This window comes from Xenopus laevis, chromosome 9_10S, assembly GCF_017654675.1.
Source record: "Xenopus laevis strain J_2021 chromosome 9_10S, Xenopus_laevis_v10.1, whole genome shotgun sequence".
Taxonomy (NCBI): domain Eukaryota; kingdom Metazoa; phylum Chordata; class Amphibia; order Anura; family Pipidae; genus Xenopus; species Xenopus laevis.
Window position 1 is genome coordinate 47,059,791 of NC_054388.1, and position 15,040 is coordinate 47,074,830.

The following is a 15,040-nucleotide window of genomic DNA, read 5'->3' on the forward strand; positions in this document are numbered from 1 at the left end:
GCACCGCCCGCCGTTCACTTGGGAACCATCCCTATGCCCCGGCCGGCAATCTCGCCCCTTCCCTTCTATGAACTGAATTCGCGGGAACAGTCCACACTGCATTCTGGGTAGCGAGGGAAGGACGGGTTTAGGTTCAGTGGGTGGGGCCTGGAAGTGGCGGCAACTGGACGACGAAGATTCAGTCTCGGGTTGGAAATATATATTTGTTCGTATATCGCTATGTCTGCTGCTGATCCTACCCCACCCATTTTTCCTTACAACACCATTATCTCCCGCTGGTACCCGCCGCTAATTACCTAACGTACCCCCACTATCTTATGCATCAAATCTCTAACATAGGGGCCCACATGTATTCCAATACGAGACGCTAAAAGCCTCTGATTTGTGGCTTGCAGATGGGGCGGGGCTTGTCAGGGAGTAGTAGGTGGGGTTTAGACAAAAGTTGAATTTGCCGGGGGTGTAGCAGTAAATGGGATGTATATTTTTTTTCAGTGGGACCAAATCTTTATCAGGGCCCACAGCCCGAGGGCCAGGTGTACGGAAGGCATTTTAGGACATCCTGCTGCGAAATACATCTCCTTTCTGCGATGTCCTAGGCCTTCTGAATGGCGCATCGGTTGCTTTTATCGTCACACATCGTCCAAATATGCAATCACACCTCCGTCCTCTACCCTCCCTTCTCAGCCGTCAGTCATACGAACTCCGCCCTCAGCTTTCCACCCTCAGTCTTCTGCCCTCAGCCCTCCATCCTCCTCCTCCCTCAGTCCTCTTCCTTCCGCCCTCGCTCACCACTTTAGAAACTGATGGATAAGACTGTCGGCTGAAAAGAGAGATCTGATCGGGGAGTGCTGAGCAGCGAGGGCGGAAGGAAGAGGACTAAAAGGAAGAGGACTGAGGGCGGAAGGCAGAGGACTGAGGGAGGAGGATGTAGGGCTGAGGGAAGAAGGCTGAGGTCGGAGTTTGTATGACTGACGGCTGAGAAGGGAGGGTAGAGGACAGAGGTGTGACTGCAGATTTGGACGATGAGTGACTGTAAAAGCAACAGATGCGCCATTTCAAAAGGCATAGGACATCGCAGGAAGGAGATGTATTTCGCAGCAGGATGTCCTAAAATGTGTTCCGTACACTTTACCAGTGGCTAATAATTGTGCCCCCCCCTGAGGGGAGAGTCCTGCAAACTAATAATAGCATGAGCCACTTATAGTGTATGTAACTGCTGCCTGGAAGGTACTGTATGTTCTTCTCTGTGCTCCTCAAGTCTGAAAGAATGAATATTGCTCCTGTAAAGCCTTTCAACAGAAGCCTTGACGAGAAACAGACAGCCACAGTTTTGAGTAGAGGAGCAAGGAGCCAAACATTTCTTATGAAAAACACAAAAGAAGCCGTCAGAAGTTATGGTTTTCAAGAAAGCAAGACAATGCTCAGGGCTAGGCGGGTAAGAGCTGATCAGGGCTGGCTGGCAGGCAAGAGGTTGAGGAGGGGATCAGCGTGCGGGTAAGGGCAGATAGGCTGTGAAGCACTGAGCAGAGTGCTGATATCACTAGAAGCACCTCCCTCCCCTCACAGCCCAAGTCCTCCATAACTGAATGCCCACTGTGTACTGAATGTACCTGTTCCTGCAGTCTGCGCGCCGACCGTGATGTATGTGCTGTGGCTGCAGTATATATGGTACCACTGGTAACAATCCCACCCACATACGCAATGTCGCATTGAGGGCCGTCATCATGTGTCGCTGACGCCGGCCAAAACTTGTGTGCGCAGTGCAGCCTGCGCTTGGGCCAAACCGTGCTAAAAAATAAATGGGGGTGTACTGACCCAATCGGCCTAAGAAGACCGGCCATGCCCCCACACCCCCCGTTTCTCAACAGTTGTTAATATAATGCCAGCGAGTCAGTCCACGCTTTTTTTTTTTTTTTTTAATATTTTAAAAAGCATCTGTAGTTGTGCCACCCCCTAAATCTTCTGCCCTCATGTGGCTAACAGTAGATACGCCCCTGTTGGTCTGTGTGATAAGAATTAAAGATGAACATTATACATTTTACCTTTGTTGTAACCCCAATTTGCCAGTGTCTCAGTCAGACCTGCTCTCCAATGGTGTGAGGACTTTACCTCTCAGTAGCACAGAGGTACAAGAAGGATGGGAACCTTTGGTAGAGGTGAGACACCACTGGAGACCTTCAATCAGAAAGGGAGATCTACGACAGTACAGCATAATGGCTACTGTGGGGCCGTCACTGGCAAACGCACAGTGGGAGAGAATATTGATGCCAGTATTAAAGATGGCAGAATGGGGCTCCGTCAGCAGCTGGTGCAACATCCCAGGGGAGGTAATTATCTTCTGTGTAAGCTTCGTATCCATAGAGGCTCATTGGAGGTTTCAATAGGGCTCACTCACAGTGTCGGACTGGGACACCAAGGGCCCACCAAAAAACATACCAAGGGCCCACCAAAAAACATACCAGGGGCCCACCAAAAAAATTTAGACTGAGGGCCCACCCTCAGTACTATTTTCTTCCTCTAGTCACTCAACCTCTATTCTCCTAGTCTCTTTTCTTTACATACTATAACCTATTACTCCATCTATTTAGTCTCTTTGTTCTCATAGAAATAAGTATTGATCATGAAATAGGCCAAATTAGCAGCATGAGGGCCCACCAACACCTGGGCCCACCGGGAGATTACCTGGTATCCTGGTGGGCCAGTCCAACACTGCTCATTGAGACTTCTTACATTGGCCATTAGAATTAATATTCCTTATCAAAGATTCATGAGCTGAAACCCCACATCTACTTACTGAGGTCCCACTTATCTAAGCAGCATGTAAACACGTGCTGAACTTGCAGCCAATCACTATCAGGATATAAACATAAAACGTGATTGGCTGTAAACTCACTTTTTTATTTCTGGGATCAGAGGTGAGTGGAGCATTGATACACGGGGGCTTTAAGGGAAATAATGGCAGAAATGAAGGAAATCACTATTTGACTGTGACACTGGCTAGTGCCTGGGATATTAGCCTTGGTTTTGTGCATATTCTAATAGAAAATATCATTATGGGAGAAATGGGGAAACAGGGAGACTACAGACAACTCAGGATAAATACACAGAAGTACATACTGGCATTTGGCCGCACGGCTAAGTGACAGTTAAATAACGGATTTCTCACTTTCATTTCTGGGATCAGAGGTGAGTGGATGCACATCACACACTGGGGGGACAATTTATGGAAAATAATGATATAAATGAAGAAAATCACTACTAAATTGAGTCACTAGGTAGCGCCTGGGATATTAGCCTTGGTTTTGTCATTTTAAAAGATTATAGGAGAGTTGGGGTTGGGGGAAGGAACAGGGATGCAGGGAGACTACACACCTGTCAGGCTAAATACAGAAAGTATAAAATAACATTTGGGATTCCAATTGCTTTATATTTAAAATAAGTGCAAGGTAAGAAATTATAAAAAGTCTGAAATCTCCTATGTTAACATATAACAGGGGTCACTGACAGTGTTTGGAGTAACAGTTGGCCACTTGCTGTTCAGGTTTCTCCTCTAATGCTATTAATGTTTATATTTCTCTCTGAATCTCACTTTTTATATAACATTGAATTCTTAAAAAAGCTTTTAAGGGAAAGTTAAGCAATTATTAAGGGGAAAAGTCTGAAATCTCCCATGTTCCCATAAAACAGGGGTCACTGACAGTGTTTGGAGTGACAGTTGACAGTTGGCCACTTGCTGTTCAGGTTTCTCCTCTAATGCTATTAATATTTATATTTCTCTCTATATCTCACTTTGTATATAATATTTACTTCTTTAAAAGCAAGAAATTATTAAGGGCAAAAGTCTGAAATCCCCCATGTTCCCATATAACAGGGCTCACCCAGTGTTTGGAGTGACAGTTGGCCACTTGCTGTTTCTCCTCCAATACTATTAATATCCATATTTCTCTTTGCATCCTACTTTGTATATAAAACTGACTTCTTAAAAAGCTTTAAAGGAAAAAGTTTTGGAGCTGCAACTTCCCAGTCACTGTTACTCATCTCCTGAATGTCCCAGCATCCCTTGTCACACCTGCAGCCTGTGGACTTCTAACTGTTACTAACCTACAAATCCTAGCATCCCTTGTCAGACCAGCAGCTTGTGGTCTTCTGTCACTAACCTACAAATCCCAGAATCCCTTGTCAGACCTGCAGCCTGTAGTACAAATCCCAAGATCCCTTGTCAGACCTGCAGCCTGTAGTACAAATCCCAGCATCCCTTGTCAGACCTGCAGCCTGTAGTCTTCTAACTGTTACTGACCTACAAATCCCAGCATCCCTTGTCAGACCTGCAGCCTGTAGTACAAATCCCAGCATCCCTTGTCAGACCTGCAGCCTATAGTACAAATCCCAGCATCCCTTGTCAGACCTGCAGTCTGTAGTCTTCTAGCTGTTACTGACCTACAAATCCCAGCATCCCTTGTCAGACTTGCAGCCTGTAGTACAAATCCCAGCATCCCTTGTCAGACCTGCAGCCTGTAGTACAAATCCCAGCATCCCTTGTCAGACCTGCAGCCTATAGTACAAATCCCAGCATCCCTTGTCAGACCTGCAGCCTGTAGTCTTCTAACTGTTACCTGACCTACAAATCCCAGCACCCTTGTCAGACCTGGCAGCCTGTAGTACAAGCCCAGCATCCCTGCAGAACTGTAGGTACAATGTTACTGACCAAACCAGCATGTCCCTTGTCAGACCTGCAGCCTGTAGTACAAATCCCGCAGTCATACCCTTGTCAGACCTGCCAGCCGTGTAGCTCACCTTGTTATCATACCCTACATCCCAGCTACACATATCCGGCCAGACCATCAGCAGAAATGCATACCCATGTCCAGCAGCCTCTAGTACCCTCTTGCACTGTGTACCTTAGTAGTCACCTAGCAAATCGCCAGCCCGCAGCCTGATCTCCATGCTGCCTGCACCTGCCTAAACCAGACACTCTAAATCCCTAGCAAGCCTGGTAGGTTACCCTTACAGGCAGCTGTATCCTTCAGCTGGCATCCATGAACAGTCCCTATTGCCACAGCCAGACCTTACTGTCAGAACCCGACAAGAATTGCAGCCCTGTAGTACAGAAGACAAGCCTGTAGTCTTCTAAACTGTTACTGACTGCATTCCCTTGTCAGACCTGTAGCCTGTAGTTCCAGCATCCCTTGTCAGACCTGCAGCCTGTAGTACAAAGCATCCCCTTGTTAGAACCTTGCAGCCTGTAGCCCTGTTACTCCTACAAGTGCCCAGCATCAGTCACATCCTACTAGTAAAATCAGCGAATCCCACAGCACTCGCAAGACATTCCAGTACCTTGTCAGACTTTGCAGCCTGTAGTACAATTCCAGATATCCTTGAAATGAGTAGATCCAGTTCGGTGAGCATATACCTAAAATGCATCCCTTGACAAGACCTGCAGCCTGTAGCTAGTCTTCTTGTAAACCCCACGCATAGACCTACAAAATCCCAGCATCCCAGTTGTAGCCGTATCAAGACCTGTAGTAGCAAGTAGTCCCTGTTACTAACACAAATCCCAGCATCCCTTGTTGAGTAGTACAAATCCCGCACCTGCTGTCAGACCTGTAAATAGTACAAATTTCCCAAGCATTTCCTTGTCAGTCCTGCAGTCTGTAGTCCTCTAGCTGTTACTGACCTACAGAATCCCAGCATCCCTTGTCAGGACCTGCAGCCTGTAGTACAAATCCCAGCATCCCTTGTCCAGACCTGTTAGCCATCATAGTACAATCCCAGCATCACCTTGTCAGACCTGTAGCCTATAGTACCAAATCCCAGCATTTCCTTGTCAGACCTGCAGCCTGTAGTCTTCTAATGCTGTTACTGACCCTACAGAATCCCAGCATCCTTGTGTCAGACCTGCCAGGCCTGTAGTTACAAATCCCAGCATCCCTTGTCAGACCTGCAGCCTGTTGTACAAAATCCCAGCATCCCTTGTCAGACCTGCAGCCTTGTAGTACAAATCCCAGCATCCTTTGTCAGACCTGCAGCCTGTAGTAACAAATCCCAGCAATCCTTGTCAGACCTGCAGCCTGTAGTACAAATCCCAGCATCCCTTGTCAGACCTGCAGCCTGTAGTACTAATCCCAGCATCCCTCATCAGACCTGCAGCCTGTAGTACAAATCCCAGTATCCCTTGTCAGACCTGCAGCCTGTAGTACAAATCCCAGCATCCCTTGTCAGACCTGCAGCCTGTAGTCTTCTAACTGTTACTGACCTATAAATTCCAACATCCCTTGTCAGACCTGCAGCCTGTAGTACAAATCCCAGCATCCCTTGTCAGACCTGTAGCCTATAGTACAAATCCCAGCATCCCTTGTCAGACCTGCAGCCTGTAGTCTTCTAACTGTTACTGACCTACAAATCCCAGCATCCCTTGTCAGACCTGCAGTCTGTAGTTTTCTAGCTGTTACTGACCTACAAATCCCAGCATCCCTTGTCAGACTTGCAGCCTGTAGTACAAATCCCAGCATCCCTTGTCAGACCTGTAGCCTGTAGTACAAATCCCAGCATCCCTTGTCAGACCTGCAGCCTGTAGTACAAATCCCAGCATCCCTTGTCAGACCTGCAGCCTGTAGTACAAATCCCAGCATCCCTTGTCAGACCTGCAGCCTGTAGTACAAATCCCAGCATCCCTTGTCAGACCTGCAGCCTGTAGTACAAATCCCAGCATCCCTTGTCAGACCTGCAGCCTGTAGTACAAATCCGAGCATCCCTTGTGAGACCTGTAGCCTATAGTACAAATCCCAGCATCCCTTGACAGACCTGCAGCCTGTAGTCTTCTAACTGTTACTGACCTACAAATCCCAGCATCCCTTGTCAGACCTGTAGCCTATAGTACAAATCCCAGCATTCCTTGTCAGACCTGCAGCCTGTAGTCTTCTAGCTGTTACTGACCTACAAATCCCATCATCCCTTGTCAGACCTGCAGCCTGTAGTACAAATCCCAGCATCCCTTGTCAGACCTGCAGCCTGTAGTACTAATCCCAGCATCCCTTGTTAGACCTGCAGCCTTTAGTCTTCTAACTGTTACTGACCTATAAATTCCAACATCCCTTGTCAGACCTGCAGCCTGTAGTACTAATCCCAGCATCCCTTGTCAGACCTGTAGCCTATAGTACAAATCCCAGCATCCCTTGTCAGACCTGCAGCCTGTAGTCTTCTAACTGTTACTGACCTACAAATCCCAGCATCCCTTGTCAGACCTGCAGTCTGTAGTTTTCTAGCTGTTACTGACCTACAAATCCCAGCATCCCTTGTCAGACCTGTAGCCTATAGTACAAATCCCAGCATCCCTTGTCAGACCTGCAGCCTGTAGTCTTCTAACTGTTACTGACCTACAAATCCCAGCATCCCTTGTCAGACCTGCAGTCTGTAGTTTTCTAGCTGTTACTGACCTACAAATCCCAGCATCCCTTGTCAGACTTGCAGCCTGTAGTACAAATCCCAGCATCCCTTGTCAGACCTGTAGCCTGTAGTACAAATCCCAGCATCCCTTGTCAGACCTGCAGCCTGTAGTACAAATCCCAGCATCCCTTGTCAGACCTGCAGCCTGTAGTACAAATCCCAGCATCCCTTGTCAGACCTGCAGCCTGTAGTACAAATCCCAGCATCCCTTGTCAGACCTGCAGCCTGTAGTACAAATCCCAGCATCCCTTGTCAGACCTGCAGCCTGTAGTACAAATCCGAGCATCCCTTGTGAGACCTGTAGCCTATAGTACAAATCCCAGCATCCCTTGACAGACCTGCAGCCTGTAGTCTTCTAACTGTTACTGACCTACAAATCCCAGCATCCCTTGTCAGACCTGTAGCCTATAGTACAAATCCCAGCATTCCTTGTCAGACCTGCAGCCTGTAGTCTTCTAGCTGTTACTGACCTACAAATCCCATCATCCCTTGTCAGACCTGCAGCCTGTAGTACAAATCCCAGCATCCCTTGTCAGACCTGCAGCCTGTAGTACTAATCCCAGCATCCCTTGTTAGACCTGCAGCCTTTAGTCTTCTAACTGTTACTGACCTATAAATTCCAACATCCCTTGTCAGACCTGCAGCCTGTAGTACTAATCCCAGCATCCCTTGTTAGACCTGCAGCCTTTAGTCTTCTAACTGTTACTGACCTATAAATTCCAACATCCCTTGTCAGACCTATAGCCTATAGTACAAATCCCAGCATCCCTTGTCAGACCTGCAGCCTTTACTCGTCCTTTAACTGTGATATCATGATGTTGAAAGGCTGCATTTCATTAGAGACTGGGCCTCATATTATAATAGAGGGAAGAAATATAAGTTTAGGGTTTGTTTTTGGTACAATGGGAGAATTGGTTGAGGGTGTGAATACTTATATAAGGCAGTGAATCCTGATATGTGTAGCAGAGAGGGCTGGTGCATGTGAGCTTACAATCTCTTCTTTCTTTCTGTGTCCCCACACAGTGAATTGCCGAGCGACGAAGCGTTTTCATAGCGTTTTCGAAGCGAATTTCAGAGTGATTTTCCAAGTGATTTCACAGCGATTGTTTTATAGAGATATTCAGCGATATTCCATCTGATTTTTGGCGTTTGGAAAAAACATCTTCCTTTGACGTCAGCTGATATCTTCTTTATAACCCAACAGCTCTTTTAAGAGCTAAAAAACTTGGGCGCAATGACATTCTGCACCCCCTGGAGGAAGGTAAGGCAACTGCTATTGTTTTATCTGAATTTAGGGTTTTGCTGTATAGAGAACAGATAAAGTATAGAATGTAATAGAATCTTTCTCTTCTCCTTCAGCCACAGGCGGAATCCAGATCCCTCTCCGAGATTCATAAGGTGAGTAGAAAGGAGGTTAAAACACTCGCCGCTACTGCCGGAAGTGAGACGTATTTTGTACTCTGAGGAATATTATGTTATCAATAAAATCCTTTTTCCTATTTTATTTTCCAGCCTCCTGATGGTCGGCTGACCAAGGATGTGCTTCTTGGAGTGGGCGGCACCGGAGACGTGTACAAGGTAAGGGACCAACCAATTCCTAGAGAGTAGGGGAACTGAACAAGATAGTGATCACTACACACAATCACACAATGATTTAGGCAGACATATCAAGCTTCGGATTTGGGGGCTGCATTAGACCCTCTCTTTCCTACTTGTATACAAGTCAACCTTTCTGTCTGTATTACAGGGACGACACCATCGTAAAGGCGTGGTAGCGGTGAAGATCGCCAACATCAGCCGAGTACTGTATCTTTATAATTCCATTCTCTATATATCAATCCTATTTGTGTAGTTGCCTATGTGAGCTTAAGGGATTTCTAATATTCCACTCCAGGATGAAGAGTCAGTCATGAGGGAGCTGAAGTTTCTCCAGCAGTTTGGAGGCCACAAGAACATCGCCTCTTACTATGGAGCCTACTACAGGGCTCCACTCACGGAGTGCTCATCGGAGCTCTTGGAAGTAAGAAATTATTTACTATATCGTGTTCATTCCTCTTGTGCCAAAGCCATCTCCACTGGAAGTGATAGACTACATGACCTTAAATAATTTCTATATATTGCAGATTGTTCTCGAGTACTGTGGTGGAGGCTCTCTTGACAACCTCATCAGCAAGACCAATGGCCAATCCCTGAAGGAGACCTGGATTGGCTATGTCTGCAAGGAGGTTTTAAAGGTAAGGCCAGATTTACTCTTCTTTAATTGCATAACTTATATATACAATCTCTTTATTGGGAATGTTTAGTCTTATGTCTGTTATAGTCTTATAACCTACATCTCAATCTCCCCAGGGGCTGAACCACATCCACAAGAACCGGGCCGTTCATAGAGACATCAAGAGCCTGAACATCATGCTCACAGAGACGGCCAAAGTGAAGATCAGTGAGTAAAACTTACACTTATAAGAGTAATGGATGGTGAGGAGCTTCTGTGAATATGGAGTCGGGGGTTTCATAATTCATGTTTCTATCTTATTGTGGTTAAACAAGTTATTTTCCATTAATAGATTTTATTTGTCATTTCAGTCGACTTTGGAAACAGCTGGGACCTGGACCCGCAGACTGGATTGTGCTACGAAGCGGAAGGGACTGCACATTGGATGGCACCCGAGGCCATAAGGCAGAAGGGCCAGCGCCTGGCGTACGACACCAAAGTATGTTGTACTTATAATACTTGTAACAACACCGAGCATTTACTCAGTAAATCAGTGTTAATGGGACATAGAAGCAGTCATTTTCTCATGGAGAGAAAGGAGTTTTTCCAAAATGTTGGGTTTCTTAACGTTTTGCACAATGTGTCTGCTTTAATATATTTCCTCATTTGCATTGTGACGCTGGTGTTATGTACTGTAACTGCTATTGTTTGTAATGGAGATGTATTGCTGTATACACGTTTATATATAATAAAGCATTTTTTCACTTTTACATATACCACGGTGTGTTCATTTACTAGAGTGTGCATTGGGCTATTTTAGAAGTTGTATTCTGTTCTGTTTTGGCCATAATTGAGCTAAGGAGAATGGCGTGTACTTTTGCACCCATGATAATATAGTGAATAAAGTACCCCCTCTTGTAAAATATAGGGATATTATAAGTTACCGAGGAGTTTCGGCCGAGTGTTTTTATATGGTCATGGAACTCCGAGGTAACTTCTAATATCCTCATATTTTGCAACTGGGGGTACTTTATTTATTATAATACACAAGTTTCAATGAGTCATGTGACAGAAATGACATCAGAACTCACCGTTTATAACTGATGACATCAGAACTCACCGTTTATAAGGATATAATTTACAGGATATTCATGACTTTTGTGTATTATATATATATATGTTTCTAAAAGAGAATTGTATAAGTGTAGCGTTTTTACATAGATTTTATTAAACACCCACTAACCAAATTCTCTCCTTCTAATGGTCTGTTGTGTGTCTTTTGCAGTGTGACATCTGGTCGCTGGGGATAACCGCCATCGAAATGGCCGAGGGAAAACCACGTAAGTGAATCACAACAATTGTGGCTACTTTATTTTATACCTTGAGAAGCAGAGGTTCTATATCAGAATGGGAGGAATTTGGGGTGATTTGCTATTTCCAGCAAAAAAATAACTTTTTCTATAGATTAAATAAATAACTTCTAGACATGTTTGATGGGCCTGATATATATGTTTTTCACTTTTAGCATATGCAGATCAATACCCAGTGGAGCACCTGATAAGAGAAGCCCAACCACCGAAGCTTCAGTCAAACCGATGGTGAGTCGGTCCCAGCTTGTGTCACTGTACATTGTACCTATGCTTGCAGACATGGAACTCCCCACATTTTCATATTAACACTTAGGACATTTGGCAACTCCTATTTCCACTTAGCCGCTTCCACAGTCTGCCCTCACCATGCCCCTTGTCTGTACAAATTTGGGATAATGGGAGATTTCAGTCTCAGCTCAGGGGGATGTGTATTTTGTTTAAACTCCTAAATATCAATAGAGGTTTTTCTACTGCAGACTTTAAATGTGGCCCATGCGATGCAGTCAGGGATATATGTGTTTTCAGGGAAATATAGGTGAATGCAGAGCAGATATGATCTATTTTATGTATATAATCACTGTCTATGTTTTAGGGGCATAACAGTATAACTATGGGCCCCACTACTGTGAGATTACAGGCTATGTGCACTATGGTGCAGTCAGGAGAGGGTGTGGGAAAATCACAGGACCTTACCTTGTCCCTCATAGCCTTATAGACATCTAGATTTGCCACTGATATCCTTTGTTATACCCTTGTTGACCAGTTTGGGATAGTGGTGGGGAATCTTAGGTTGGGGAACCCTTGTATGTATGTATAACTTTATTTGTAAAGTGCTGTTAAGGAGCCGCAGCGCTGTACAGTGCATAAAAGTACAATATATATATATAAAAGTATCCATGGGGGAGACAAATCACATAATGAATAGATACAGAATCATAGGACAAAGAGCTTAAGTGCTATGCGGTAAGAAACATAGTGGGAAGGAGGTCCCTGCCCCGTAGAGCTTACAGTCTAAGTGGATGGGAAGCTAACATACAGATACAAATTGGAGATGAAAAAGTGCACAAGGTAAGGCATAGTTAGTAGGGACAAGACTTTGGGAAAAGATTTCTATAATGTGTAATGCTGTAATACTATGGGTCTCACTTCTCCCTAAAGAGATCAAATCAAAATAGATAGATAGATAAATAGAGGGATAGATAGATGATAGATTGAGGGATAGATAGTTTGATATATTGATAGATACAGGGATAGATAGATAGATAGATAGATAGATAGATAGATAGATAGATAGATAGATAGATGATAGATGATATAGAAATAGAGGGATAGATAGATAGATAGATAGATAGATAGATAGATAGATAGATAGATAGATAGTGGATAGATAGATAGATAAATAGAGGGACAGATGGATAGATGATAGATAGAGAGATTAATAGATAGATAGAGGGATTAATAGATAGATAGATAGATAGATAGATAGATAGATAGATAGATAGATAAATAGATGATAGATAGATAGATAGATAGATAGATAGATAGATAGATAGATATAGAGAGAGATACATAGATGATAGATGGATCAATAGATAGATAGATAGATAATTCATGGATAGATAGATAATTAATAGATAGATAGATAGATAGATAGATATACTGCAAAATATATGTATATTCTGGGGTATAGCTAATGGTTACTTGGTAAAAGCTTCTAGAATCTGGAAATAATGACCTGGGGATTTTCTCTTTTATTCCAGGTCACAACGTTTTGTGTCCTTCTTGGAGTCCTGTCTGAAGAAGGATCCTTCGGAGAGAGGGAGTGCTGAAGAACTCCTGCAGCACCCATTTGTCACCCAACTGCCACCTAAGAAGATCATCAAGGTTGAGATTGAAGAACATCTCCGGACTCTGCAGAACCTGCCGGCCAAGAAGGGAGTAACTCTCTGGACCCTGAAACAGCTGCGGCATGCTTGTGACTTCTGTGCACAGACATCGGCAGAACAAGAAGCAGCTCTGCAAATGGCCCTGGAGGGCTTCTCCTGTTATTGATCTTGTGGCCAATAACATCAACAGCCCAGAAGGGTAAGGTCCCATCTCAATTCAGTATCCCTGCACAATGGATCTTAGCTGGAAGACAAATAGCAATTTGCTGCTGCTGCTGCCTGGTGTGTATATACATTAGTATGACCCGAATTCTCACTGTGCACAAGAGGTGGGTTTCGGCTAGAAGATGCTCAAGTTTGCATTTCTTGGTCACAATCCTCCCCATGTGTGAAGCAAATAAACACACCGGGCAGTAGGGGCTGAATCAAGGTTTTCTGTGCTGATGGACATTAGCCTCACTGCAGCAGCCACACAATAACACAACAGGGTAGAATGTGATTGAGAAGTCTCAGGCATTATTTCCTATTCCCATAGCCAGTGCATTTATTTCTAAAAGGAGCATCAGCCTGGGAGAAAAACATGTTGCCACCCCTAATGAATAAGGCTTGTGCTTAAATGCCATGCCTCTGAATGAGAATTCATGATGATCTATTACTGACATTTTTTTGTCATACAGATTCAGTGATGTCTACAGCTCCATCACCAACATCTCCTTTCAGGCTACTGCAGTTCAGCCAGTTGTGACTTCAACTCCTGCAACTCCACCAGCAGGGACTTCATATCCTTCTGTAGCTCCATATTTATATTCTTTTCAGACTACCACATCACCACCAGTGGTGTCTTCAGTTAACATCACTCCACCAGAAGTCTCACATTCAAGGGCCACATCTCCACCTCACTTTCCAACTGCCATAGTTCCATCCATCTTCCTTTTCTTGCAGACTACTGCAACTCCAACATCTTTTTCAAACCATAGTTTCACTATTAGGACCTTAGTTTTCATTACTATCAAATTACCAAATCTCCACCCAAGGACTATTCATTTAACTTTAGCTCCACCACCAGCCCTTATCCCATATTTTACCTCTACCAGCAAGCTCTGTCCTTGTGCTAACACACCTCCACCAATATCTTCTTTTATTTACATATTGTCAGGAGTTTCTCCTCTTTAAAATATCTTTTAATCCTTGCTCTTCTTCCTGCACCTCCATTGGTTCTTCCATTCCACCAAGACATTTAGTTACCACCACACGCTAAAAATTATGCCCCCTACACAGAGGCTTCTCTTTTTTCTTTTGCCTCCCCCCCCTGCAATCTCAGTTCCTCAGTGGTTCTTCCTATTCAAATTGTCTTCCTATCCTTTCAATCCACTCAACAACCAGTCACATCTCCTACTCTAAACCCTGACATAAACTCTTAGTACTAATACTGACATAAACTCATAGTACAAGTTGATCCAGGGACTTGTCCGATTGCCCTTTGGGAGTCAGGAAGGAATTTTTTCCCACTGTGAAGCAAATTGGCTTTGACTTCAGATGGGGGTTTTTTGCCTTCCTCTGGATCAACTACTAAATAGGAAGATCCCATTTACACTAAAACTTGAACCTAATGGATGCGAGTCCTTCCCAACTTAAATTAGTATGAATTAATCTAAAATGCATAAATATAACATCTATAAATAAATATAATTTATAAATAAATATGTTAATACACATTTTATTGGTGTTCTTGCATTTTTTTATAGTTCTATAGTATTGCCAGGGAACATTACAGAGGAGGGAGACCTCTAGTGCAAGGGAAAAGGGTCACTGAAAAGTAAAGGTGGAATCAAGAGGCAGGGGTGGGAGAAATTGGTGAAAGGAGATGCTTAGCATGAAGAAATATAAGAAGGGGATAAGCCATGTCTGGTCCCAGTCCTACTGATCTGCACTGATGTCAGAGGTTTGGTCAATCAATCACACACAAATGACATATAGTGTAAATAAACTGTATCTGCTGAAGTGTAACTTTACCAATGACACGGCTGAGAGGCAGTACAGCAGCCCCCCTGTCCTGATATTAATCTATGCAGTTTATGTTTAGCCCTGGATTTACTTGCCCTTTAAGAGACAGGATGGGGGGTAGACAG

General features: G+C 44.2%; 1 protein-coding gene across 5 annotated transcripts; it reads left to right on the top strand.

The window, feature by feature from the left end:
* The first annotated feature begins 115 nt into the window (after nt 1-115).
* Nucleotides 116-14,619, top strand: LOC108702866 (traf2 and NCK-interacting protein kinase). 5 transcript variants are annotated; one of them, XM_041578385.1, is made up of 9 exons: nt 116-188; nt 2,068-2,327; nt 8,467-9,463; nt 9,567-9,677; nt 9,793-9,883; nt 10,027-10,154; nt 10,941-10,995; nt 11,181-11,253; nt 12,786-14,619. In XM_041578385.1, the coding sequence occupies exons 3-9, from the start codon at nt 9,353-9,355 to the stop codon at nt 13,075-13,077; spliced, it is 861 nt and encodes a 286-aa protein (XP_041434319.1). In that variant the 5' UTR covers nt 116-188; nt 2,068-2,327; nt 8,467-9,352; the 3' UTR covers nt 13,078-14,619. The 5 variants fall into 5 exon arrangements, with proteins under 5 accessions (XP_041434319.1, XP_041434321.1, XP_041434317.1 ...); XM_041578387.1 differs by lacking the exon at nt 116-188 and having other exon boundaries at nt 914-2,327; nt 8,467-8,841; nt 8,956-9,463; XM_041578384.1 differs by lacking the exon at nt 116-188 and having other exon boundaries at nt 916-2,327; nt 12,786-13,110; nt 13,589-14,617.
* Nucleotides 14,620-15,040: the final 421 nt, after the last annotated feature.

Excerpts from the sequence above, each read along its gene's own strand:
- LOC108702866 (XM_041578385.1), top strand. The coding sequence starts at position 9,353 with ATGAGGGAGCTGAAGTTTCTCCAGCAGTTTGGAGGCCACAAGAACATC. Across the intron at positions 10,155-10,940 it reads GCCTGGCGTACGACACCAAA|TGTGACATCTGGTCGCTGGG; the intron begins GTATGTTGTACT and ends TGTCTTTTGCAG. Across the intron at positions 10,996-11,180 it reads AATGGCCGAGGGAAAACCAC|CATATGCAGATCAATACCCA; the intron begins GTAAGTGAATCA and ends TTTCACTTTTAG.